We start from the raw sequence: 27,929 nt of genomic DNA on the forward strand, positions 1-27,929 counted from the left end.
TCTCTGGCAATATTGTCAACAAGAATGACAGTTGTGGTGATTTTGCTAAGTGAACTCTTGTGCACTAGGAAATGGACTGAGGCCACCAATTCATGTTTATGTTGGTCTCCCAACAGCCCTTAGACAGAAACAACTGATTTGAATCAGTGGGCTGAACGTGAAATGTTTTGTATCCCACTACCTGTCCAGTGAGATATTCATTCCTCTTTAGTTTTAAAACTGGAGTTCAGATATTGATAGATGTGTATTGTTCCCCTCAAATCAGTGGCTTTGTACCTAAACATTTTATTTCAATTGTAAAAGAAACAAAAATGGTATAGTACATCATGGACTGGGAAAGGATCTCATCTACTAATTGAAAATAAACTGAAACTTAACTAAAAACTTACTAATAAATAAACCAAGTTAGCTTTTCTACAAAACCCTATTTAGATATCTGTAGAAAATAATCTACAGAGAACAAGGATATATATTAACATTAGAATGAGAAAAAGGCCTGGTCTGGATAAGTTTAGATTGTGGGCTTCTGTGAATTTTTGTTTATGGCTCATGACCTGTCTATAACTTTTACTCGAAATAATCATGTCAAAAATCTTAACCTTATAATGAGTTATGTGCAGGTCATTAGGCTAAATATATCTTAGAGCATGAATGACAAAGTTTGAATTGATGCCCTTTGAGTTGAAGCTCTTACTCCAATATTTTGTGGAAATATGTTCATGTCACAGCAACTTCCATTCCACCCAGTGCCCGTGTAGGCAGTCTCATCAGCGCAATGGGAGATAGAACAACATGGGGACTGAAATGTCCTGAAGACATGTTGAAAATGTGAACTTTGTAATGTGTTTTCCTGTGCTATATCTATATCTGTAAATAAATAGTGAATTTCAAGATAAGATCCTTAGCTAGTGCCAATCAGTTTAGCTCTAGTGAAGTCAGCTGTATTTAGGGATAGATCATCAGCTAGTGTAAATCGACATAGCCACATTGACTTTAGTGGAACTATGCTGATCTTAATTAGATGAGGATCTCACCCATAGAATACTACTGGATGGAAAAGGCATTTTGTGTAAATCAGTTCCCCAAGCCACAATTTATATGGAGCTAAACTTACGGAGCAACAATAATATATTTTAGAAGTGTTTTATGTTTTGCTGTGTTTCATGTGATCACAGGAAAATGGCAGGAAAGAAAAAAGATGCTCAACTACAGGTATAAATCTTGTTTGTTATTTGAATAATTCCAGAGTTCAATAAAATTGTTGACATTTTTAGAGATATTAAATTCTGGTTTTGTTTTATCTCAGGCAGTAATAACCAATCAAAGTCAATGGGATGAAATGTTGCTGACTAAAGGTGTAACAGGTACTATTATTTTTTCTATTAATCTCACATAATGAAATGTGTGTACATTTTTATCAGTCTTTTTATTTTTGTGACCTCTTCCTGCCCAGTTACTTCTCACTGTGCACACACTTTGTCTAACTGCCACTTCCTCTAGCTTGCCCCTCAAAGCAAAGAGTTCTAGAAACCTCCATAAAGCCTAAGTAAATATGCTCTGTGTAGCTATTTTACATGAAGACTCAAAATGATTTGAAATTCACACTCCTAAACTGGGGGAAAACACAGGTCTGCACTGTAGCCACTCCACAGTTGCTTCACCAGCCTAAAGACTGGATGTATGGTCACTGGCACTCCATGCCACCTATAGTACGAAAGGAGTTCCTCGCAAATTAATCCATGTGAACTCAGATCTCATGGCTCCTCCATTTAACACCCAGCTATGCCTCTCGCATTGGCCATTTTGGAACTGTCACAATATCAATCCAATCACACGAAAGATACAAAGACCCAATGCATTGTGTCTGCCTGCAAGTCAAACACAAAATTGTTCTGTAGTGATGAGTGCCTTTCACACACTCCTTTGCAAAGCAGTGAATTTAAACCATACTGGATACCATGGATGGGTGTTTTTGTTTCTTTTTTTAAAAAGCTCTGAAAAGACTTCATGTCTTGGAACGGGTAAGTGAAAGCCCTGATAGGTCAATATTTTCAATTACCCAGTAAAATTGAACTAATCAGCAGAATGAGTTTTATGTGCCTATTCATGCACAATTGTATCTGGCATAAGACAAAAGCAATTGTATTATAAATGGTGTGGTTTCAAGAGTGTACATAGTATGTATTTTCTTCACTCCCCTCAGTTTGTATGTAAGCTTAGCATCAATATCTGTTAAATTTATTAGGAATGCTGTCTAAAGAAGGAGAGCAGATTGTGGGTGAAGTGATCAGTGGAGCAAGAGAGAAAACCAATGGGTTATGAGTAAGGTTGGGAGAGAGACAGCATACATGATCTTAGGAAGGAGGGAAACAGCCCAAAAAGGAGGGGCAAGACATGGAAAGAGACAACTGATAAAAGGGCCAAAGGAGGGAGAGACAACTAACAGTGGGCACAGGAAAGGAAGGGCAACCAAGACAAAGGGATAGGGGAAGGAGACATTAATATATCTGCATTCCCCATCACAAAATATATAAATAAATAAATACTCTTACAGACTAAGATATTTAAGTTGAAACCTAATTTGTGTAAGAGAGAATACCAAAACTTAATGTTTTTCAAAAGAAAAAGAGACCAGAAATAGATTTAGAAATACATGTATGCCAATGCCACAGCAGGACTAACCCTATACATTTACAAAAACATTTTATTTTATAAACTATGTGAAACAGATGAGTTTTATTCTAATTTTTTATATTTTCAGTAATAGACGTTTATCAGGCTTGGTGTGGGCCTTGCAAAGCTGTGGTAAATTTATTCAGAAAACTAAAAAATGAGCATGGTGAAGATGACCTTTTGCATTTTGCTGTGGTAAGGATGTAAATTCTATTTAGAACTTCAGTGTCAAATGTATTTCTTTATCTATCTATTTATAGAGTACCTATCACCATAGTATCTGAGTACCAGTGAAGTCAGTGGTGAATTTGGCTTGCTTGTCTCTTTTTCTGAATGACTTCTTAAAAGAGGACGATCAAAGTGTATAATGGCTAGGGAAGGATCTGTAATAAGAGAAGGGATAAACTAGAATCATACAAGTTAGTTATGGAAAAGACATACTAGACAATAGTATAATGAAGAACATTCTCATAATGCATACATACTATGAGATAGAGTTGAGATTACTGGGGGAACTATATCTCAATATATCGACTTGCATGTTTAAAAATCCAAGTTCTTAACATTGCATAACCATAGAGTCTGACTTTCAGAAGTGCTGAGCACTCACAACTTCCACTGAAGACCATAGAAGTTGTGGGTGCTCATCACTTCTGAAAATCAGGTCAGTAACTTCCTTTTGTTTTTGTTGCTTTTCCGTATAATTTCCTATGTTATATTTAAAAAGGAACAAAGAGGGGGAAGCTGAAAAACAGATAGATTAAAAAAATATGTTTGAGAACAAAATTAAACTAGAAGAGCAAGATAATATGGCAGCTACAATCTAATGCACTGAAGATATATGTTTCACAGTTTCATTCTGAGTTCCCATCCAGATATTGAACAATCAAGCTTATAATACTTGTCACTGTGGCTGCAAATTGTTTTTGTTGCATTCTTGATAGTCCCAGAGAGCATGATGACAGAAGCAACCTGTCTCGCCTATGGCAATAGCCATTAAAAAGCATCATGCGCTAACCATTACCAAAAGAGTTACCACTGATATCTTCAGCTGTAAACACTGAGCAAAACTGTCTAATTGCAGATACCACTATGCAGTGACCATTGGCAAATGCTCTTTTAATGGGGATCATTATAGGTCTCCGACATACAAATGTGGATCACTCCATTAAGTCAACCGACAAGTCCGCAAGGTTTTTATCCTACAGATCTTTTACACAGATCTCCTCCTATTAAACTCGGATTCTGAAAATCCAACCCCATATATATATATATATATATATATATATATATATATATATATATATATATATATATATATATATATATATATATATATATATATATATATAAAGCTTTTTTTAAAAAGTCATACACACATAAGTGTGTATATGTGTACATACAAAACATAGAGCAACAAGCCCAAAACACCAAACAACGAATTGTAATCTCATACCACTGAAGTCAATGAGGTTATACTAATGCAAAACCATTGTGAAACCAGAATCAGATCCCAGGTTTTCAGCCAGACCTCTACTTTCCAGGCTATTTGCAACCCTGCGTGGCTTTTAAAATAAGAGAAGATCAGGCCTGTTTATTCCATCTGTTTCATACATCTAGCTCCTGTCCCGTCATTTGCAGTTACTTTAGATCCGTAATTTATTCCTGACAGCATATGTAAATGTTTACATCGGCAATATTATTATTTGGGGTTGTTATACTGTATCATTAACATCATACCTTTCACCCAAGAGTGATTGTATTAATTCAGGACTCTGGTGACCCAGAAGTGTAAACCGTTCATTTCCATTCAGGTCTCCCTTCAATTAGTACCACTAACATTGATAAATTGAACAACAATATTATATAGTGCTTGTTATCTAGTTATTTTAAAATAAATACTATGTTAAAACCTTGCCAAGTATAATTCACCAGTGTTAGTTCAAGCAGTTTTTGGATTTGTGTGTATTGTATATGTAAAATACATTCATAAAACAAGAAGTAACTGTTAATAAATGTTATTAATGGGATTCTCAAATCTTTATATAGTGTGGACCACATCTTAACAGAGAGTTAATACAATAGACCACTTTCCCTCCCATTGAAATGTCATGTGATCCTTACATTTGCAATTACAGCCTTTACTTACCTCAAAAAGCAATATTAGGACACAGTACTTTTAATGTGATTTAGCAGCTGTAAACAAGAAGGAAAGCCCGACTCATGTGACCAGGAAGGTTGACTACCAGCAAGTGTTTTAAGGACTACTATTGATCCACAGAACAACGGTTTGAGAATCATTCTGTAAAAGTTCTCAAATATCTATCTATCTAATCTATCTATCTATCTATCTATCTATCTAATCATAATCTATTTGTCCTTATTTTAGGCAGAGGCTGACAGCATTGTGACCCTGCAGACATTTAGAGACAAGTGTGAACCTGTTTTTCTCTTTTGTGTTGTAAGTTCAACATACATCATCAGCTTTTATTTTCATGGTGCCTATTTTTGTTATTTTTTCAGTATATTGAAAATAAATGTAAAGCTGTACAAATGTGAATTACATCTTTACAATTTTAGTGTATAGGATATTGTTGCATATTGTACATACCAGGCATTTTAACAGTAAATCATATTTTATATGTTCTTGCCATGCACAGAAGAAGAGGTATTAGCATAGTACTTCTGCTAACAAGAGAAGAAAATTCTCCATTATACTATAGTATATTATGCCAGACCTGGTTGCTAACTCTGTAGGCAAGTGTTTTTTTCTACTTGGAAGTTTTGAGATTTGGATTCCAGCAATTAGAGGCTAATAAGCAGGGTGCATTAAGAAGACTCCACTCTATATGAATGCAGCCAAGTGAAATTAACAGCATCTCTGATTTCACCAGAAGCTAGCCAGTTTCACTGTGCTGCTCATGCATATATATGATGGAGCAATGAGCAGAAGAGTGAAGCACAGAAAGAAGAGTAGTGAAGGAAGCTGTGGGAAAATGGAGGAACTAGAACTGAGATGAGAAGAGACAAATAGTGGAGGGAAGAAACCTGGTAATGAGGAGGATTGGAAGTGAAAGCAAGAAAGGTCTAATTCTGTACCAGTGAAGTAAATGGAAACTTTGTGATTAACTTTATTGGGCACAGGGTCAGATCCCAAAGGAGGAAGAGAGTAACTGAAAAACAAGAATAGTCAAAAATTGGAAGAGATGGAAACAAGGACAGAGAACAGCAAGAGAAGGAAAATTTAGGCCTGATTCTCATTAATACTAAGGTACCTTTACATCATTCTATCAATGTAAATAGGCCTAACTGTGGATATAAATTATGTTACACATGCCTTAAGGCCTCTTTATATAGCTAGAGCAGTGTAAAGGGATTTTAGTGTAAATGAGAATCAGGCTTTCTAAATTCTTTCCTTCAAATTTATTTTGAATTTTAAGCAAATTAATTGTAAGTGAATTTGTGTAAGTTGTCTGATTGCTAGCCCTGGACATTTTGTTGCACTATTTATTGAGGACCGGATTTGGCAGTCCTTCATTGAGCAAAACTCTTATTATCTCCAATAGGAATTTTGCTCAAATAAGGATAGCAAATTTTGGCCATTACAGAACAAATACAGTTTGGGCATCAATAGTGGTAGCATCCCTATCCTGCCACATACCCAACTTGGAGGAAGAACTTCTGATGGTGAAAGCAGGGCTTAATTTGTAATGGAAGAGGTGGCGGGGCTCAAGCAATTTTTTTACATTCATAACTGATGCAGCAAGACCAGAGGTGCCAGTGATATGAACCCAAGCCTAGAGGTGGCAAGGCTAAGTCCTGGCACAAATTAAGCACTGGGTCAGAAGGAAGTTACTTCTCTATACCCGTGGTGCCCAACATTTTCCTATAGCACCCCCCGCAACCTGTAATGGAATCTGTCTGCATGCCCGCCCTTCCCCCATTAGTACACAGTTGGCTGTACAGAGGAGAAGCTGGGGACAGAATTGGGGATGAGGGAGGACCTGTGGCTAGAAGCTGAGCTGTGGCTGGGGGCAGAGCAAAGCTGCAGCAGTGGGCAGAGTGGAGCTGCAACTTGGCATAGAGTGGGGGTGGAGTAGAGCTACGGTTGGGAGCTAGCCCAAGTTCCGTTGTGTGCCCCCCTGAACGTTCCACTGCACGCCACAGTTTGGGGACCACCGCTCTATACCCGTTCAACTGCTGGCCTTTCAGCAGAGCTGCCAATACAGGTAACAGTCTAGTCATTGTCAGTTGTGACCGTGGTCTGTGCTAAGTAGACAACCGCTCAATAGGAACTTGATTGAGACCACCAACTCATTTCATGTAGGACACTGTTGACTAGTTGGATGATAGTTTTAGGCCAACTAGGCTATATTTGAAATGTTGATGATGAAATGCTCTGTAGCCCATTACACATCCTTTGAATTAGACATTAGAAAATGCCAGGTTCTAAAATGTAAACCCTCTGAAACTTTTGAGATAAGAGCTATGTTAAGCAATAACAGAATAACAAATAATGGGAATAACAGTTTTCTTTGATATCACTAATTTTAGCCCTGTGTTTTTGATTCATCACCTGTTTTGCAAATCAGTCTGTCTGCAGTGATACATTGCTACAACTTTTAGTTTTAGAACACAGTATCATAGTAACTGTCTATTGCTGGTGAAAAATAGATTGTGTTAGAAGTCAATTATATGTGCAAAACTAAATTAGTGGATCTTACTAAGAGTGTTATTTTATCATTTTTTTTTGCAGGATGGCAAAATTATAGCAATAGTGCGAGGCACAAATGCACCACTTCTCAGTAAGACAATAATAAAGCTATTAGAAGAAGAGAGGAAAATTTTAGCAGGGGAAATAGAACGCCCTCAGGTACTCACTAGATAACTGTTTTCTTATCAAGTTTAAATTTTTTTATTACATTTGCATGGTCTCTGCATGTGGTGCTGTTTTTATTTCTTTTATTGTTCATATTTCATTTTTATTTTTGTGGATACCGCTATCTTTACCATGAATTGGCATGTATTTCATCTTTTAGAAACTTCTGTTAAGTGGTACTTATCCAAATGATACTGGTAATTTTACAAACTGATCTGTATGCAAAGGAGAGATTCTTCGCTAACAAACTATCACCAGCATAAAAACTGACTTTGTATTTATCTCTTTATTTATTTTTATACTTTCAGTGCTGGACATTTTTCATATTTTACTATGGGCTCGAGAGAATAAGGGAAAGGGGACAGTTCTTACCTAATTCCTCTTTCCAACTGAAATGCAGGTGAAAGAATTCCATTCATCTGTGTAGATGCAAAAGAGAAATTGTAAATGGACTACAACTGAGTTAAGAAAAATCAGAACAAACTGAAATTCTCTTAGTACTGTATAAGACAATATTATACTCTATCAAATATATTATTAGCTTATCGGGATAAAACTGCTGAAGAGATAACTGGTAGCTGAGCTCGTTGACTTAAATAAGTTTTGTGTGTGTATGTTATCAGCAGCAAGCCCTGTTTGTTTCAAAACCCACTTGAACTTTGTGAATAATTGAGATTAAATAATTTAGTTGTGTTGCTAGAATTTTGGTGTTTACTTTATAGTCTACATTTAGCAAAGAAATAGGTTGGAAATTTCCACAGTTATGTCCATCTTTATGTTTCTTTAAAATTAATGTAATGAGGAGTCTCTCATATTGTAAGGTATAAAAGTGTTAGGGCTTTCCCCTAATTTAAGAGAAGATTTGCAGGTATGGGCTGGCACTAGGTTCCACAAAATCTGCAAAAAATGTTTAGAAGCAGAAAAAGAAGCAGCTTAAATTTTGATGTTGGTATTATCTTGCACTAAGTTAACACTGCAGGGAGTTTTTCAGAGAGGGGAAGCAGAGAAAGAACAAAGGAGTGACTTGTTCTACATCACTGGCAGAGCCAGGAATAGCAACCAGGTCTCTTGATTCCCAGTTGGCTACACGCTGGCCCATACTGCCTCAATATTAACTTCATACTGACACAATAATTTTATCAGAATAACAACAACATGAAAACTGCAATTTTCTTAGGTAGAAGAGCTTGTGTTTTTAGAAGAGAAAACAGCAGTATATAGTGAAGAAAGACAACTTGAAGGTAAATGATATTTTAATTATTTTAAAACTGTTAGTACAAAGAAAAAACTCAAACAAGTATCTTGTTAGTTATTTAGTATGTCCAGTGATAAAATTTTCCTTTGATTCATTTGGTAACTTGAGAGATTATTGTAGAAGGAGTCAAATTATCACACGCAGGTGCATATGAATGTCGAAAAATGGTCAAACTTATAACAGATATGCTTATGTTGTTATTATTTCTATAATGTCTGAGATCTGGATCCAACTATAAAGATGTAACATAATGGAGCTCTCAATGCCTGTAACAAAGGGTTCAATTTGAACTTTGAATGGTCTTCTAACTTAATATACCATCTATGACAGAAAAGTTATGATAAAAGATGGTGACCAAGAACAACAGGGCACCCAAAAGCTGTGCATCTTGTAAAGGCCTAAGACTATGAATTTTGTTGGGGTACAAATGAGAGCCCCCTTTTGCATACAGTATTCTCCAGAGTCTCTCAGAACGGAGTCTAATTTTGTTAGTGGTACATGTGAAGGACAAAATGTCAGCAAATATGCTATGAGTACAGTAATTGCAAGATCTGTAGCTACACTGTTTTTTTCTGAGATGTTCACATGTGGCCTTATACATATGGCCTACCACAAGAAGTGCAAGCCAGAATGACTGCTCATGCATTTTAGAGCACAGGCTTGTTTTAACACCTGACAGAACTAGTGACCCAATGGAGAAATTAAGAGATGAGTAAAACTACCAGATCCCTGGATTTACAAGATTTAAGAGAGGAAAGTCAAATTAGACACCATCTACAATCCAAGCAGTTGTAGGCCAACTATCTAGGAGGTCTGCAGTATCAGCAAAAAGCAAAACAGGCCCAGGGAAAAAGGCGATTTGCAGGCTAACAGTGATACAGTATTTCCAGCCTGTTAGCATGACTATCCAGCTCTTCTTCATTGAAACAACACTATTGAAATGCGACTTCAGAGCTTTCATGCAAGAATTATGGCAGTTGCTTGTTTCAGGGAGGTAGTTCTTTTCAATCTCTATTAAATTTATCACTCCTCAGCCCTAGCACCTAGGGCTGTAAATGCTTGTCATTCTGCCGAAAATAGGATTCTGCAAAGGTAAATCTCAAAGAAGAAAGAAGGCTAAGTAAATCTATTTATTCATATCTGAATATCAGTGACAATGTAGCCAGGGGTGAAAGTAACTTACCGGTACTGCCGGAGTCCTGAGGGGGTGTGACTTCATCCAGAAGAGGCATGACCTGAACCAGAAGAGGCGGTGCCTCTCAAGATTTAAAGGCCCTGGGGCACCAGCTGTGGCTGGGAGCCACAGGGCCTCTAAATCAACCCGGAGCTCCCAGCTGCAGAGGTGGCTGGGAGCTCCTGGGGCTCGGGCAAATTAAAGGGCCCGAGTCTCTGGATGCCACAGAGCTCCTGGCCCTTTAAATCCCCAACGCAGCTCCGGTTGCCAGAGCTGCAGGCAGGATTTAAAGAGCTCTGGGCTCCCTGCAGCCACGGGAGCTCTGAGCCCTTTAAATCCCGGCCCCAGCCTGGCCGCCGGAGTCGCAGGCAGGATTCAATGGGCTCTGGGCTGCCCGCAGCCGCAGGAGCTCTGAGCTCTTTAAATCCAGCCCCAGCCCAGCTGCCGGAGCCGCAGGCAGGATTCAAAGGGCTCTGGGCTGTCCACAGCCGCGGGAGCTCTGAGCCCTTTAAATGCAGCCCCAGCCCAGCCACCGGAGCCGCAGATGGAATTTAAAGGGCTCTGGGCTGCCCACAGCCACGGGAGCTCTGAGCCCTTTAAATCTGGCCCCAGCCCGGCTGCCGGAGCCGCAGGCAAGATTCAAAGGGCTCTGGGCTGCCCGCAGCTGTCAGGAGCCCAGAGCCCTTTAAATCCCTGCCACAGAAGTCAGTGCGGTCTGGCACGGCGTACTGGCTCTTTCCAGTACACCAGACAGGACCAGACCAGCTTACTTTCACCTCTGAACATAGCAGAATTTTTTGGAAGCTTTCATGTTCTTCCATTGCTACTTTGAGCACTCAGCAGCTAACCTTTAGTGATCTGCCACACACCATCCTTGCATCTCTCCTTGATAGTCAACAAAGACCCTCTACCATTCCTTCCATAACAACTTTCTCGATTATTTCCATCACTGTGCCTAATGTGACCAAAGTACATAAGTTTACATCTCTTGATTTCTGATATCAGGGTCTGCTTCTCTTCACTAATTTTTCTAACATGGACAAAAGGCAAATGCCTAAAAGATGTACAAGAATCTTCACCAGCACTACATTTCCAAAGCTTCAGGTCTCTTCTTATCAGCGATATTATCATCCCACCATTCACATCCATAAACCACTATGGAAAAAAATAAGCTTTTCACCAGTTGCATCTTTATACATTTCAAGATGCCACAATTTTTCACAAAGGAGGCCATAGCTGAGTGAATCATCCCTAGTTTTTCTTCCAGTTTCACTGGAACAACCTCCTTAGTTGGATATATATGATCCTAAATAATTAAACTCATCTGCTGCCTCTACAACTTGTCTGTTAATTGTGATGCCCTCTTGCATCCTGGTTTTGTTAGCTGTGTTTAACATTCATGCATTTTGTTTTAATTGTATGCAGGAATAATCTGTATTCCTCATTAGTTGTTTTTGCAGACCCATATTTTCCACTGCGTTGGTGGATGTAGCAAAGAGTGTTGTGTCATCACGAGATCTGAGGTTGATTCAGAGAGGTCCATGAATGCAAATCCTAGCTCCTCCACTTTGCTAAAACCTTCCAAGGCTTGTCTCATAATAAATTCTGTTCATACATTAAAGAGGCTTGGGGATAAACTATACCCTGCCCAGTGGAAAACCACTCACTGTTGCCTACTACTGTTTGCACCGTAGTCTATTGGTGGTGGTAGAGACCTGCAGTTAGCTCAATAAGATGCTTTGGAATCCTCATGTCTGCTAATATCTTCCAAAAGATAGTCATGTCAGACCGTATCAAAAGCTTTTGAGTCGTCAGTGAAGCACATGATCTATGAGTGATTGTACTCTGTGCATTTTTCAATTATGTGATGGATGTTCATGAGTTGGTTACTTGTGCTTCTTTGAAACCAGTTTGTTGGGGTGATAGTTCTGCTTCTATCCTTCCGTTCATGCGATCCTAGATTATGTAGAGTAGAACTTTGCTTGTGTGCTATGTCAGGGAGATGATATGATAGTTACTATACTCTGTTATGTTTCCCTTATTTGGTAAGGACAGAAAGATACCTTACATTCAGTCCTCTGGCCAATTTCTAGTCATCCGTACATCATTATAAGTTTTCCACAGAAGATCAGTACCACATTTGCCAATTGTTTTAACAATTCTTCAAGCATGTTATCTACCTCTGGTGCTTTCACAGTCTTCATTTTCATAATAGTATGCACCACTTCCTTGTTATGTATGTTATTACTCTTTATAATTCTCTTGCTGTTTATACGCACGGAAGTCACCTGAAAGTATGACGTAGAACCATATTGACTATGTCATGATATAGCAATGCTGGAGATCAAGTGTGCAATGGTCAGAGACTTTCCCAAGTGCCAACTGTGGGTCAGACCATCAGCTGTTAACCTCAAACATAAAATTAAAACTTAAAAAAAGGAAATCTATTTACCTCTAAATGGTGTTATGCAAGTATCTTTCCTCTGCAGATTCTCACTTACCTGCCCTCTTTCCTGGCTCTTTTCGGAGTCTCTTCCCTTACAGATAACAAAATGAAATGGAGCCCTTTATAATCTTGTTTTGAATGTTGAACTCCACAAGCATTTATAGTTGTAAATGATTCCAGGATTTGCAATACTGAGATATCTGAGTCTGCTGAGGCAGATCTGTGTGTGCAGGGAGAACTCCACTTATAGATAAGTAGCTTTCCTTTCTCTTAATGGATCTACTTCATATACACTCACCATCCCTTATCTCTGCTTTCAAAGTTGTAGTATTAAAGTCTGAGCAGTTGGGAAGAGGAATTGCATCTCAGAGTATGTCTACACTATGGGATTATTCCGATTTTACAGAAACCAGTATTTGGAAACAGCTTATACAATGTTGAGTGCACGTGGCCACACTAAGCACATTAATTCGGCGGTGTGCGTCCATGTATTGAGGCTAGCATCGATTTCCGGAGCGTTGCACTGTGGGTAGCTATCCCATAGCTATCCCATAGTTCCTGCAGTCTCCCCTGCCCATTGGAATTCTGAGTTGAGATCCCAATGCATGATGGGCAAAAACAGTGTGCAGGTGATTCTGGGTAAATGTCGTCACTCAATTCTTCCTCCGTGTAAGCAACGGCAGACAATCATTTTGCGCCCTTTTCCCCTGGATTGCCCTGGCAGATGCCATAGCATGACAACTATGGAGCCCGTTTAGCCTTTTTTTCACTCTTGGATCGTATGTGTACTGGATGCTGCTGACAGATGCTCTGCAAGGTAGCAGACAGTTACCAGCCCTATTGCACTGTCTGCTTCTTTGGAAATTGGCGATGACGGTTACCAGTCCTATATACTGTCTGCTGCTGTTATGGGGCTACCTGGCTGGCCTCGCTGAGGTTGGCTGGGGGCGCATAGACAAAAATGTTTTGTCTAAAAATAGAATCAGTCCTACCTAGAATATGGGGCAGCCTACTATAAGAACCAAGAGCACAGCCGCTCGGGTCAGAGCCCCAGACATCCCACAGAAATGATGAGCTGCAGCCATTCTAGGGGGGTGCCCCATGCAACAACCCCACCCATTGCTTCTCTCTCCTCGCACATCCCTTCTGGGCTACCGGGCAGTTATCTCCCATTTGTGTGATGAAGTAATAAAGAATGCATGAATAAGAAACACTGACTTCTTAGTGAGATAAAATGAGAGGGAGGCAGCCTCCAGCTGCTATGATAGTCCAGGCAGGACTGAATCTCCATTAGACATTAAGGGGGTGGGGAGAGGAGCGCAGCCTCAAGCTGCTATGATATTCCAGCCAGGACTGAATCTCCATTAGATATTAAAGGGGTGGGGGAAGGAGCACAGCCTCCAACTGCTATGGTATTCCAGCCAGGACTGAATCTCCAGGAGACAAAGCTTAAAGAAAGGAATGACTGGGAGTCATTCCCATTTTTGCCCAGGCGCCCCCGGCCAACCTCAATGAGGCCAGCCAGGAGCACTCATGGGATGATGATGACGGTTATCAGTCCTATTGCACCGTCTGCCATCAGGGAGAGGACGGGAGGGGATGCTGCTGTTTAGCGCTGCAGCACCGCATCTACCAGCAGCATCCAGTAGACATACGGTGACATTGAAAAAAGGTGAGAAACTATTTTTTTCCCTTTTCTTTCACAGAGAGAGGAGGGGGGTAAATTGACGACATATACCCTGAACTACCCGCGACAATGTTTTTGACCCTTCAGGCATTGAGAGCTCAGCCAAGAATGCAAATGTTTTTTGGAGACTGCGGGAACTGTGGAATAGTTGGAGTCCTCAGTCCCCCCACCCTTCCTCCCTCCGTGAGCATCCATTTGATTGTTTGGCTTTCTGTTATGCTTGTCACGCAGCCCTGTGCTGAGTCCCTGCTATGGCCTCTGTCTATCATAGCCTGGAGATTTTTTCAAATGCTTTGGCATTTCGTCTTCTGTAACAGAGCTCTGATAGAACAGATTTGTCTCCCCATACAGTGATCAGATCCAGTATCTCCCATACGGTCCATGCTGGAGCTCTTTTTGGATTTGTGACTACATGGTCACCCGTGCTGATCGGCGCTCCGCGCTGGGCAAACAGGAAATGAAATTCAAATGTTCGCGGGGCTTTTCCTGTCTACCTGGCCAGTGCATCCGAGTTCGGATTGCTGTCCAGAGCGGTCACAATGGTGCACTGTGGGATAGCGCCCGGAGACCAATACCGTCGAATTGCGGCCACACTAACCCTAATCCGACATGGCAATACCAATTTCAGCACTACTACCCTTGTTGGGGAGGATTACAGATATCGGTATTAAGAGCCCTTTATATCGATATTAAGGGCTTCGTTGTGTGGACAGGTGCAGGGTTAATTCGGTTTAACGCTGCTAAATTTGGTATAAACGTGAAGTGTAGACCAGGCCTCTGTGTGTGATTCGTGTACAGAGGTTTATAATCCACATTTGAACCTCTTTTGCTATTGGTTCCCAGCAGCCTACATCTTGGTAAGCAGAATCCAAAATTAGTAATCTATTAAAAGGAAGACTATGGAGAGCTTAGGTTGTAAGTACAGAAAGTAAATTAGCCTGTGTATATTTTTCAGTAAATATATTTATAAATATGCATACGTATTCTTCCTTTTCCTGTAGAAGGAGTCATACACACTGTTGCAATTATAAAACCTGATGCCACTGCAGATGGAAGAGTAGAAGAAATTAAACAAAAGGTAAACAACATTTTTTAAAAACACCAACCATCGTGTTTGGTTAAGTGCCAAGATAGGGAAATGGTAGTATAATTGGATATTAATTTAGTACAAAACTGTACAGCCAGATCTACTAATACTGTATTTATCCTGTAAAACTGACAGACGTAAAATGGTTGTGGCTGGAGCAATATGATTTTCAAGTTGACGCTCTTTAACATATTTTATGTTACTAAAAGAGGTATGTACTGAAATATACTATGCAGATCATTGATTATCACACAAGTATTCCAACTGAAGCGTGATAAGTTACAAGTGATACAACCTCCCAACAGTTTCTTATTTGTTCTGTATTTGATGGCAAGGGTGAGAGTTAACCATCAATTCTAGGACAGTGCAGATGAGTCACAGAAAATAATTGTACAAGTGTGGAAAATATTTTCTTTGCCACAGCAGTATCTTTCAAAATTCTAGACATACAAATAAACCAGCTCAGATTAGCCAGTTCTTTACATATGTGTGTGAATGTCTGCAGACATGCATAAGCTTATGCTTATGTGAAAGTAAAGTCACAGGATATACACTGGTATCAATTTAGATCAGGGGTAGGTAACCTATGGCATAGGTGCCGAAGGCAGCATGCAAGTTGATTTTCAGTGGCACTGTCTGGGTCCTGGCCACCAGTCCGAGGGGCTCTGCATTTTAAATTTAATTTTAAATAAAGCTTCAACATTTTGAAACCTTATTTACTTACATACAACAATAGTTTAGTTATATATTATAGACTTCTAGAAAGAGACCTTCTAAAAAAGGTTAAAATGTATTACTGGCATGCGAAACCTTAAGTTAGAGTGAATAAATGAAGACTTGGCACACCACTTCTAAAAGATTGCCGACCCCTGATTTAGATGCATCGGCAGACACAACATTTGATTAAGGAGACATCATTTTTGCCTCCAAAACATAGTACTGGAGGAATGCTCATTTCAATTCCAGAAATGCTGATTTGTGGACATACACGCATATAGGGTATGCTGTGCAGTGAGTACACATGGTAATATAGATCATATCAATGTATGCCTACTCCAGATATACATATTTCTGCCATGCTAGTGGGAATTAAAAAAAAATAGATACTCATGTTATTTCTGCATACTAAAACCAAAAAGCAAGTACACTGTAATAAAAAGTTAATATCTACTTTATAATGGCAGTAGACCAGTCTCTCCTAGGTATGTACAAATACTTTACAGGTACATCACTGACTGCTGCATAATGAAGATTTTACTGGCAGTCATTAGGAATGCTTATGTGCTGCCTTCCCATAGCTTTGCTTTATTTGCACTACTGGAATCAATAATGGTATAACATGTTTTACAAATAGTAGAGATTTTCAATAAAATCTGTATATTGAGGTACATAATGTGTAGCAAAAGGCTTCTTTAGTTTAATGGGTGTCACACCTGAACACAGTGCAGTACTTTGAAAAGCTGGAAATTTAGTTGGGCTGAATGAAGAAGTTACTATATTTGTGATATTTTGTATTACCTCAATTAAGATTCTGCAGAAAAATCAGTCAGTTTTTAGAATCATGGCAAAAATATGTAAACAAACTAAATTGCTGATTTCCTCTATGTCTCCCTCAAATGCTGCTGAACCTGGTGGCTGCTCTGTAATTGAAGATTACAGAAGCTGGCTTTGGCATTGCGGCAGAAGAGGAGAAGACATTAACTGAAGAGCAAGTTAGAGATTTCTACAGTCGCAGTACAGAACAGGTAAAAAGGCTACACAAATATAGGTGGCTATATTGATAATAATATAATCTATATGGCTTGTAAAACATGTATAAAATGTAATTGATTCCAGTTAATTAAAATTGTTTATGACAGAGAGAAAATAAAATAAAATAAAATCTTCTTTGATTTGGTTTTCCAGTCCAGCTCCTGTATGATGCCTATGGTTGTTGGTGTTCCAATATTGCATTTGAATAACAATAGAATAACATACAATCCTTGGTACACACTAAAGCAATAGAGGGCCATTATCCCTAACACAGCCAACTCATCAGCCTACAGTGGAATAGTCAGAATAACATAAGGTAAATACTCTAAACAGCAACAACTATACATATAATATATATGTATCATTGTTGGGTTTTAGAGTATTTATATATTATTTCAGAGGGGCTGTGAACTGTGGGAAATCAGTTATTTCATTGTTATTCTCAAAGTGTGATTTTACTCTGAAAAATGAGTGTGTAAAATTCGCACTTATTTACACTGTGTGTACTTGAACTGTTTCAGAATATAGAATTCTGTCTATTCTACAGGCCATATAGAGCCCTCATTTACAACTGTGCAATCCTATTGAAAATGATGAGATTATGTAGATGCAACTGAAGACAGAATTTGAAGCCAATAAGAGTTGCTGCGGTTTCGCTGAGAGCAGATTTTGGCCTGTAGAATCTTTATAATGTGGATTGTGAATGAATCAGAAAGAACACAGCTTGACTTTCAGATACCAGGTTGTGTATGTAGAACTGGCAGTTGGATAAAACTTCTTATTATTTGTTGATGGAGCAAATTTACTCTTGAAATCACAGATTTTTTTGCAATCACTTTTCAGAGTAGAGACACACTTTATGTATTGTATAGTACCAAATATATTTTTCTATTCGCTTTCATTTAATTTATTTATGTCTACCATGCAAACTATCATATTCCAAAATGCTTTACACCAAGAGAAGAATAACTTTAGAATTGAGTGTCCTTACAATATGTTCATAAAATCTGAAAGGTAAAATAATATATAGAGATGAATCAGAATATGAAAAAAAAACTACACATTAAAAATAGTAAAATACAAATAAATATTCTTGCTTACTATCCTGTTAGTATGAAAGGAGAAATATATTATGTAAGTTAAGAGATGGGAGATGTTGGCAGGCGCAAGACTCAATCGTATGTTAAAGCAAAGAGAAAGGTTTAAAGAAAGCTCTGCAGTGAAATAAATGGGGGGCTTAGCGGGAATGAAGAAAATTCCAGCACAGGTGGAAGAGTGACTCCAAGTTATGAAGAAGGAGGTTGCTTCCCATGAATGCATCTCTCTGCGTGGATGAAGGCCAAGACTAAAGAGAAGAAAAGAACAGACAAGGAAGTAAGTGCCTGAGAATGTTCTGAAAATCAGGAATGCAGTCATAGACTACTTGCCTAACTTTACAGAACTTTAAAAATCATGTCAGGAAATGCAGTATATTTTGTTGCTTTACATCATGTGCCTCAGTCCAATATACTGTAAGCATCACATTTGATCTTATCTCTGAGTTATTGATACATTAGGTTGGGAGAACGTGTGGCACACAAGTCGCATGCAGTACTATAATTTCAGTTATCTCAAGATCTTATATTTACTGTAAAGGCTGAGACATATTTTATATTACTATTTTCTCACTTGAACTGAGATCTTATAATATATTTCATATAGAATTTTATATGGTGAGTGTAAAAACAATAGTGGGATGGGAGTAAGTTATACAGCACATGTATAGTTTGATTTCTGGTGATAAGGTCAAACAGTTCTCTTTGTAGTATATAGGTGAGAAATTGTGTTTTTTAGCCTGATTTTGAAGATTTTGTTACATTCATGACTGGTGGACCATCCCATATTCTGATAGTTTCTAAACCAAAGGAAGTAACTGATACTATTCCTCAATGGAAGGAACTAAGTAGATCAGATGAGTATATACCTGCAGAGCCTCAGCCTGAAAAGCCAAACAGGTAACTAGAAAAATTCAAATAACACTTATGTTTTATGAAGTTACATGAGAAATACTAAAAAATATTGAGAGCCATATTGTCACATGCCCTTATATGCACAGCTATGCAGATGCAGGGAGTAAGCAAGTCTCCCCAACCATGTGTGGGCCACACAACCACCCATCACAACTACAGTCCCAGCACTTGTGGAAGTGCAGGAACTGTCCCATTAGTGCATTCCTGAGGAAGAAGACAACAATGGGCCATAGATTGCCCCCTCCCCTCCCCAGATTGCCCTGCAGAGTGGGCTAGGGTGGTGCAACCTGCACAGTCCTATCACAGTCTAATTATATGTACCTGCACTGACCCAATTCAGTCTAATTACATGACCCTGTGCTGACATGAATGTAAAGATATTGTTAGAAAGAACCAGTCATTATTCTCTTGTCTTTTTGATTTACAGCTGCAGTAGCCTTCCCTGGATAAATTTTGTCTGCTATGATAATATTAGAGTGATCACATATAGGTGATCCTCACGATTATAAACATGTCACAATAAAAATTATTTCTTTTTCAAAGAATTTCTATAGTGCTGTGTTTTCAAAGATCATACTTTAGGTGTATAAAGCATGATCCCCTCATCAATCCCTCTTTAGAAACTGTCATTATCAGTATTAATTTTGGCCTGTGAAAGGCTATTCAAAGGTAGACAAGTAGAAACATTACATGACTGAGATTTCTCTTTCAAAGTACTTATGGTATGATACAGTAATTAACTAATACTCTGTTAGGAATGGACAGTATCTTCATTCCTTAGAACTGCTGAGCTTTGTTGGAATGCAGAATCATAAAGTAACTGGCATTATAGTCTTATATGTTTTACTAAAGTATTAAAATATATTTTTCCAGCAAGTCAATTATTGATACATTTGTGTAAAATAGTAAATGAATATAAAGGATACATTAATTTAGATGTATTATTTGTCTCTTATTAGCTTGCAAGAAGTTTTGGAATCCGAGAATATGTTAAATTTATGTGATGTGGAAGACAGCATAGAAAATGCTAGCAGGCAACTTGCCTTCTTTTTCCCAGATTTTGGTAGAAAGAAGACCAGCAAAAATGCTGAAAAAACATTGGCCTTAATTAGACCTTCTCTATTAAAGGAAAGACGAAGTAAGTGATCATAATTACATTTTTCACCTGCAGTACACAAAGAAGGCCTTATATTTTGGATTTCAAAAATCCTGGTATCTTTTAATAAATAATACCTAGTTTTTATATAGCGCTTTTCTCCAATAAATGTTAAGTGCTTTGCAAGTAGACAATATAATTATCCCCATTGGGCAGATGGAGAAACTAAGAGAGAGTGAACTGATTTGTCCCAGGTCACCCAGCAGAGCCAGTAGTAGAGCAGGAACAAGAATCCAGGCCTCCAGTCCAGTGGTTGGTGCACACTAGACCATGCTGTCTTCAAATTGTTTTCTGTGCTACAGCTTAAGTTGATAGAACTATAATCAGAAACATACAATTTGTTCATTCTGTTCTGTTTTACATACTTTTGTGTGAATATCATTTATTTCCTAATCAGTTCTTCAAAATCTCCTCTATAGATCCCCTTTATGGATAATATTGTGATTTCTAGAAAAAATCAATGAGAGTGACTAATTGCATTTAAAACATATTTAAATGAGTTAATGCTTTTTGCTGAAACAGTTAGCTAGTATCACGGTCTTTGAGTGGTTGAGCATTCTCTGCCAGGTCCAAGGCGCTTCTATGGCTAGCTTGAATCATGTCTATTACATAGATTTGAAAGAGTACTATTTTGAGCACTCTTCTGACATTTACATGGCATTACTTTCTTGATTTGACATCTAGTTCTTATGCAACTGGGAGAGCAGTTTTGATGTCCTTATATAGGGCCTGATTCTGCCACCTTTGCTCATGTCAAATAGTGCTAACTTACAAGAATAGTCACAGAACGCAGTCATAATTATATCTTCTGTTAGAACTCCTGAGCCATCCTTGGAGGGGGCTGTAATGCTCATTAATATTTCAGAATGAGAATCTGTACTGACATTTCTTGAGTGGAAAAAATGGGTGCTTGACACTCAATTATAATTCCTCAAGTTTATTGACTTGGCAGATCCACAGTCCCAGCTCAATTTTTCCCAATGTATTCTGAGTATTTTTGTGATTTTCTGATTGAGTGGAGGTCAGCTGGAATGATTAGTGCTATAGTATTAACATTTGTATTTCCATCAGCAAACTCATTGAAACTCCAGGTGACTAACGCTCATTTGACTGGATAAAGTTTCTGTAAGTGATATTTGTAACTTACTTATGGACATATTATCTGCCAGTGGTATTTGAGAATTAGAAGCCCAATATGAGTGTCTCTCTGATAAGGATGACTTTTAATACTATAGCAGTCAGGGCTGGCTCCAGGCACCAGCATTCCAAACAGGTGCTTGGGGCAGCAATCTGCAAGGGGTGGCAGTCCCTGTATTTTTGCCCCCAAGCAGCACGCCAAATTGCCGCCATGGATGGCGGGGGCAGTTCTTGTGCCGTTAAGGCAGCACACGCGTTTCCGTGGCGGCATCAATTTGGCGGCAGCTTCTATGTTCAACTTCCGCGGAGGTGCAGCTTCTGTCTTCCAGCTGAAGACAGAAGCTGCTGCCAAATTGCCGCCACTGCGGAAACGTGTGTGCCGCCCTAAAGGCACACAGACTGCAGTCCGCAGCGACAATTCGGCACACTGTTTGGGGTAGCGAAAACAGTAGAGCCAGCTCTGGTAGCAGTGAACAATCATTCTGATCCAGGACAGGTGTACTTTGAGCTACGCTGTGCCCTACCATCTCTGCCATTCACCAAAATTTAATAATAATTGGAGATATACCTATCTCCTAAAACTGGAAGGGACATTGGGTCATCAAGTCCAGCCCCCTGCCTTCACTAGCAGGACCAAGTACTGATTTTTGCCCCAGATCCCTCAGTAGCCCCCCTCAAGGATTGAACTCACAACCCTGGGTTTAGCAGGCTAATGCCCAAACCACTGAGATATCCCTCCCCCCAAAACAGTTGCAGATAAAAAAAAAGAGGTTCAGTGAAAAACAAATAAGAACAATAAGTGAAAATCAGTTATAACTGAGAAATCCATGATATCAAAATGTTATTTGCTTTTCAAAAAAAACAGCTAGTTAGCAGCGCTATCAAACTTGAATGTCTAAAGTTAGGTACCTAAATCCACATTCTTCAAACTCATGACTTTGATGACCTCATGATGAATTGGGTCATGCTGCTTGTTGGTTAGGTTTTGCTCTTAAGAAGGAATGTGTGTAGAAGGGTTTTTAAGAAATTGCATGCTATATATGCATAAGCAGTCTCCCTTTCCTATATATTAGTCAGTGACATCTTCAGAACCTTCAAAGACAGAGACTAAATCAAATTAAATGTGACTTCTCTGACATTCTTTCCTTCCTTAAGGATGATTTTAAAAAGGCAAAAAACTTCTCGCTGAGCATCCAAGGAATGATTATTGGACCCCTATACCAGTTGTTACGAATTATAGTTTTCATATTCCAAAATGAACAAGTTAACTCTTTTGGGAAACTTTATAATGAAATGACTGGATAAACTATAATATGGAAATATAACGTATAAAATAAACGAAATTATGACAATGCAGCACCATTTTAATGTTTTATTTGTAGATTCTATTCTGAAAAGGATTAAGGATGATGGCTTTACAATAGCAATGCAGAAAGAAATAGTTCTGACAGAAGAACAAGCACACCAGTTTTACAAGGAACATGAAAATGAAGATTTTTTTCCAACCCTTCTAGAACACATGACAAGGTACATTAACTGAAAGGCAACAAGTTGGAACTTACAAATGGAAGCAATATTTTTCACAATGCGTAATTAACCTGTATAACTCATTGCCACAAGATACAGTTGAGTCCAGGAGTTCAATATTAGTGGAATGAGTTTTATGGATAAGAAGAATATTCACAGGTACATCAGACATACTATCCAGAAGCTAGCTACTTTGTGATAGAATTCACTCAAGGAATGGCCCCACCCACTGTAGCTGACTATCTCCAAACTTTAAGAATAGGTAGGTTTCTGAATTTCACTATAGATCTGGGGAATAATTAGATCCCAAGAAAGTAAGTCATGGCACAAACAATATTTGAAAAATCAAAGTGTTTTTATGACAGTATATAAAAACAACAATAATGATTGTTGTAAATCAGCACATAAACCCTCCTCTACTCATTTTTATTTTCCCCCTAAACATCTGACAAATATCACTAATCTTCCTGTTGTCAGCAGAGCATGGTAAGTGGGTGTGGCTGTCACCGCAGTGAAAATTTTCCCTCAAGCAAAGTGACAACAGTCATTTCAGGCAGAAGCAATTACAAAGTCTAAAGAGTTTGTCCAAGATGCTTCTTTGCAACATCTTCATAACATTCTCTATGGTCCTAGTCTGGTGATCTGTGGGAAAATCCTGGCTCCGTAGAAGTTAATGGAAAAACTCCAGTTGACTTCAGTGAGGCCAAGATTTCACCCCTGATATATAAGTTGATGACACTCCCTGCATCTAATAGCACTGTTCAGTAGTTTATTCATTTAAATTACCTTCACCCAATACCCCATACCCCTGCCCAAATATATAAAAAATTCACCAGAACTTCAGCTTTTTAAATGTATATTGGATTTTAAATCTCTCCGATATCAAGGCACCTGTACCCTGGCTACACTGAATTTAATCAAATTATTTTGAGAGATATTTTAGGGGTATTTTCAATTGCTTTTTAATCCTAGTCATCTCATTTAACAGTGGTCCAACCCTTGCACTTGCTTTAATACGAGAAAATGCTGTACAACACTGGAGAGATTTACTAGGCCCAAAGACTCTTGAAGAGTCTAAGGAGAAAAGTCCAGCCAGGTAGTATTTGTAATAGTGATACATGATTCATAATCTGCAATATATGTCCGTAATCTACATATAAATTTAGACAACATTGTAACCAGTGTAACTATATGCTGTCATCTGAAAAGTGATATATGTTTCTGAAAGGTTTTATGATTTTCTTGATTATATAGTGTAGCACATATAGCGTCAATTGGATTTAGAAAAAACACATGGCTAGTAAACATAGCTGAAAGTTCAAATTAAAAAAGAACATTCCAAGATTTTGAAGAGAAGAGAGGGATCTCTTGAGTTATAATGATCAGTTTGATTTATTTCTGTGATTTACACAGCTGACAGCTAATTATTTTCTATTTTCAACTGTTCATTGATTATATATTACTCTGGATGATATATCTGCTTGAAATTGTTTTCTGTTTTACTTATTCTCCTCTTCGAAAAGTGTCCTATGTCTTAGCTAAATGAAATTTGGGTGCCTTTGTGGAAGGATAGTGTTTTATTTATGGCTCAATTTCCTTTTCTAATCTAATAATTTCTCATAAATATCTCATCAATAATTATGTTAGGTACTTAAGATAGTGTTTGTAACATTGTTTTCAGTAACTGTTGTGCTATTAAGACATTCACTCACAGGGTCTGTCATCTACAGCAGTGGTACTGTTTATCATTTAGTAAGACCTATTATTAGTGATCATAATGGGGATTAGTGAATAGTTTAAAAATTGCACTAAGGATTATTTATAGCTAAAAGTAGGTAAAACTGCAATTAACCTTCCAAGTCCAGTGTCTTAGGTTACGTCTGTGCTACAAGTTAGGGGTGCTATTCCCTGTTTGTGTTCACCTATTCACACTAGTTCTCCTCAAGTTAACATGAGTATAAATAGCAGCATAGCTGTAGTAACATGGGTAGTAGCACCAGAGACATGGCTGAGCTGTGCCAAATACATACCCACCAGTTTCAGGAGGATTTGTACTTGGCATGGCTCTGCTATGCTACCCATGCTGTGCTGCTATTTATATTTATGCTTGCTTGATAAGAACTAGCCCAAGTATGTGTACATGAGCAGAAAATCACATCCCTAGTTCACAATCTAGACATAGCATTAGTATCACATAAAGAGGACACAGGAACATTCTGAAGTAATTGAACATTCCCTGGTGGCAGCAGGCAAGAATGGAATTTTCGAAAGCACTTAAATGACTTGGGCTCACAAATGCCACTGAAAGCCAAAATGATTAGTTTAGAATACATCGATTCATTTCAAAAGGTTTGTAAGTATCCTTTGTGTCTCTAGTGTCCACCATCTCAACTCTCAGAATTAGCATTTATTTAGGCAATTCATAGGGATTCTGATACATCTGCATGAAAATGTCATGTCACTGAACTACCTTGTTGTTTAATAATTGTTAGTTTACGTTCAGAGTATGCAGTAGACAGTGTACCTCTCAATCAGCTGCATGGCAGTGCTTCACCTGGTCAAGCTGAGAAGGAACTAGAATTCTTCTTTCCTGTGGAACACACTTTGGCAGTTATCAAACCCACTGCTGTTAAGGAACATAAAGGTAAACATTCTAGAACATGCATACCAAGCCTGTGGATCTCATTCCAAAATAACTTATGCATCCAACGAAGTGGGTATTCACCCACAAAAGCTCATGCTCCAATACGTCTGTTAGTCTATAAGGACTCTTTGCTGCTTTTACAAAATAACTGTGGACCTCATTCCTACAAAATATTAGCAATATAAAATTTGCAATAAGTCATATTAGATCAATTCTTTTTGTCTTTCCTAAATGCATTTTCAACATTTAAAAACCTTTTAGGCATGAAGTAATTCTTGCTGCCGCCCCACTACTGACATTTCATTAGCCAAAATTGCCTATGGTTCCTTCCTCTCTCAGGCCACAGAGGTGGTGATGAATTAATGTTTTACTGTGAGATATATAGAAAGAAAGAGGAAGCTATATCAAAGAAAAGATAAAACCTCTTTTAGTCATAGAATGAAAAAATGAAGTTGAGTCTTCCTAAACTTGCTACTGCCATTGTTTTTACCTCTTCATCTAGGACCCCACCCCCTTATTAGAAACATTCTCTGTTTTATAGTAACAGCTCTAGTGGTTATTTTGATTTTTATATGTCCCCATTCGTTTCTATGAATCTCACTTTTCCCTTTTTGGAACTATGCAGTTTGATGTTACCAGGCCAGCTGGTGTGTGATGTTACATTCCAACTATCCAATGAGAGATGATAGGATGATTTTTTTTTGTTATTGTTAATAGTAATTCATACTTTTTATGTCACTTTTTATGTTCAAGATCTCACTCCTGATTGTTCTGTATTATAAATAGCATGTTAATAGATATAATCACATGAATTTGCCAGAAAACAAATCTAGCAATTTCTGGGATTTTTCAAGGTTATCGTTTCTACATTTGTTTAAAATAATGTTAAAAATTAAGACCAATGTATTTTTTTTCTCCTAGATGATATTATGCAGAAGGTTACAAATGCTGGCTTTATTGTATCACAGATGAAAGAAACAAATTTCACCCGTGAAATGGCAACACAGTTTTATAAGGCTCATGAAGGAAAACCCTTTTTTGACCAGTTAGTTAATTATATGTCTGAGTAAGTGTCTGGTTTTACAATATCATGCTATGTAAATGTAGCAGTTATAACTTTGAATTTATAGAGCAGGCAAAACGTTTTTGTTGAACATACGAAGACTCTTGGAATTCTGCACTTCTTTGTCACTTTCTGTGTCAAATGTAGGGGATTTTTAGAATGTTTATAAAAAGAACTTAAATATTTATTACTTTTTTAGAATACAGTGTCTTTACTTTATTAGGCAGTGGGTTTTGCTTACAGAACAGGTGAACTACACTGAACTGAATTATGATGACCACCTTTTTGGATTTGTTCCTCAAAAAAAGAGAATCCTGGGCAACTACTTATGTCTCCCCACCTCTTTTTTTTTTTCTTCAGACGATGACAATTGGGAAAATAGGCTAACCATCTAAACGCTGAAGTTGTTAAGGAATGAATTGTTTAAGGCCATTGTTTTCCACTTGGATAAACAATAAATGAGACTTTTTCTGTTCAAAGGGTATTAAGAATCCAAATTTTCATTTTAAATATGTGCCTCTTCCAATAGAAAACCACTTCTCTATCTTCACTCTTTCTGCATCCCCAATCATTCACTGTACATTTCTCCAGGTGGCCTTTCAAATGCAGACCCAGAGGGGTATATGAGAGAAATGTGACCGTCTTGTTAAACCTATCACATTATACTTTGGAGGCTTTTGACGGTATCTATCCTCTCACCCTCAGAACTAGTTTTCACCCATCTCTAAAGCCAGACATACTCTTTTCCTGAAATAAATCAGGAACACTTTTTCCCTAGGAGTTAAATTTTGCTAACTATTCAGTAAAGAGTTCAGTGTTAATGTATGGTCTATAGTTGCAAAGCTCTAGTAATACATATGATATTTGTATATCTTGATGTTACAGGGGTCCATCAGTGATAATGATCCTAACTAAAGAAAATGCTGTGGAGGAGTGGAGGCAATTAATGGGTCCAACAGATCCAGACGTGGCAAAAGAATCTTCTCCTGATTCTCTTAGAGCTCAATTTGCACAAGATATTTTGCGTAATGCAGTTCACGGCTCATCTAATAAGGAACATGCACTGAAGAGCATTGAATATGTATTTGGAGAGATTGATCTGAATAGTCTAAGCCACAACTGAGATCTATCAGTAACAGTTAAAATGTAAGTCATTAGATGGTTATTCATCTATCTATCCACTTGGGGTTTTATGCTATATATAAAAAGCAGTAATAAAATAAACTTTTTCTCCCTAATGAAATATTTTGTTACCAATTAGTAACACTACTGTAGAAGGTACCAATTAATTTACTAACGTGTACTAGACCGTTCGTGCTGGTAATGACCACTATAGTTATGTTCGCAAAATAGTCTTCATTATAGCTCACCCCTTAATTAACACAGACTCATATAGGCTTGGAAGGGACCTTGAGAAGTTATCAAGTCCAGCCCTCTATG

General features: G+C 38.1%; 1 protein-coding gene across 1 annotated transcript; it reads left to right on the forward strand.

The window, feature by feature from the left end:
- Nucleotides 1-1,179: 1,179 nt before the first annotated feature.
- NME8 (NME/NM23 family member 8) lies at nt 1,180-27,612 on the forward strand. The gene is made up of 15 exons (XM_030549391.1): nt 1,180-1,212; nt 1,307-1,364; nt 2,762-2,868; nt 5,063-5,134; nt 7,430-7,546; nt 8,730-8,793; nt 15,116-15,192; nt 16,854-16,946; nt 18,787-18,947; nt 19,922-20,100; nt 22,638-22,782; nt 23,771-23,878; nt 25,275-25,426; nt 26,348-26,492; nt 27,375-27,612. Exons 1-15 carry the CDS (start codon nt 1,180-1,182, stop codon nt 27,610-27,612), a joined length of 1,749 nt encoding a protein of 582 aa, XP_030405251.1.
- Nucleotides 27,613-27,929: the final 317 nt, after the last annotated feature.

The sequence above is a fragment of the Gopherus evgoodei genome, chromosome 2 (assembly GCF_007399415.2).
Source record: "Gopherus evgoodei ecotype Sinaloan lineage chromosome 2, rGopEvg1_v1.p, whole genome shotgun sequence".
NCBI classification, from domain to species: Eukaryota; Metazoa; Chordata; order Testudines; family Testudinidae; genus Gopherus; species Gopherus evgoodei.

Bases quoted from the DNA above. Each gene is read 5' to 3' on its own strand.
- NME8 (XM_030549391.1), top strand. From the start codon at position 1,180: ATGGCAGGAAAGAAAAAAGATGCTCAACTACAG. The intron at 2,869-5,062 runs GTAAGGATGTAA...TCCTTATTTTAG, and splicing joins ACCTTTTGCATTTTGCTGTG to GCAGAGGCTGACAGCATTGT. The intron at 20,101-22,637 runs GTAAGTGATCAT...TTTTATTTGTAG, and splicing joins TCTATTAAAGGAAAGACGAA to ATTCTATTCTGAAAAGGATT.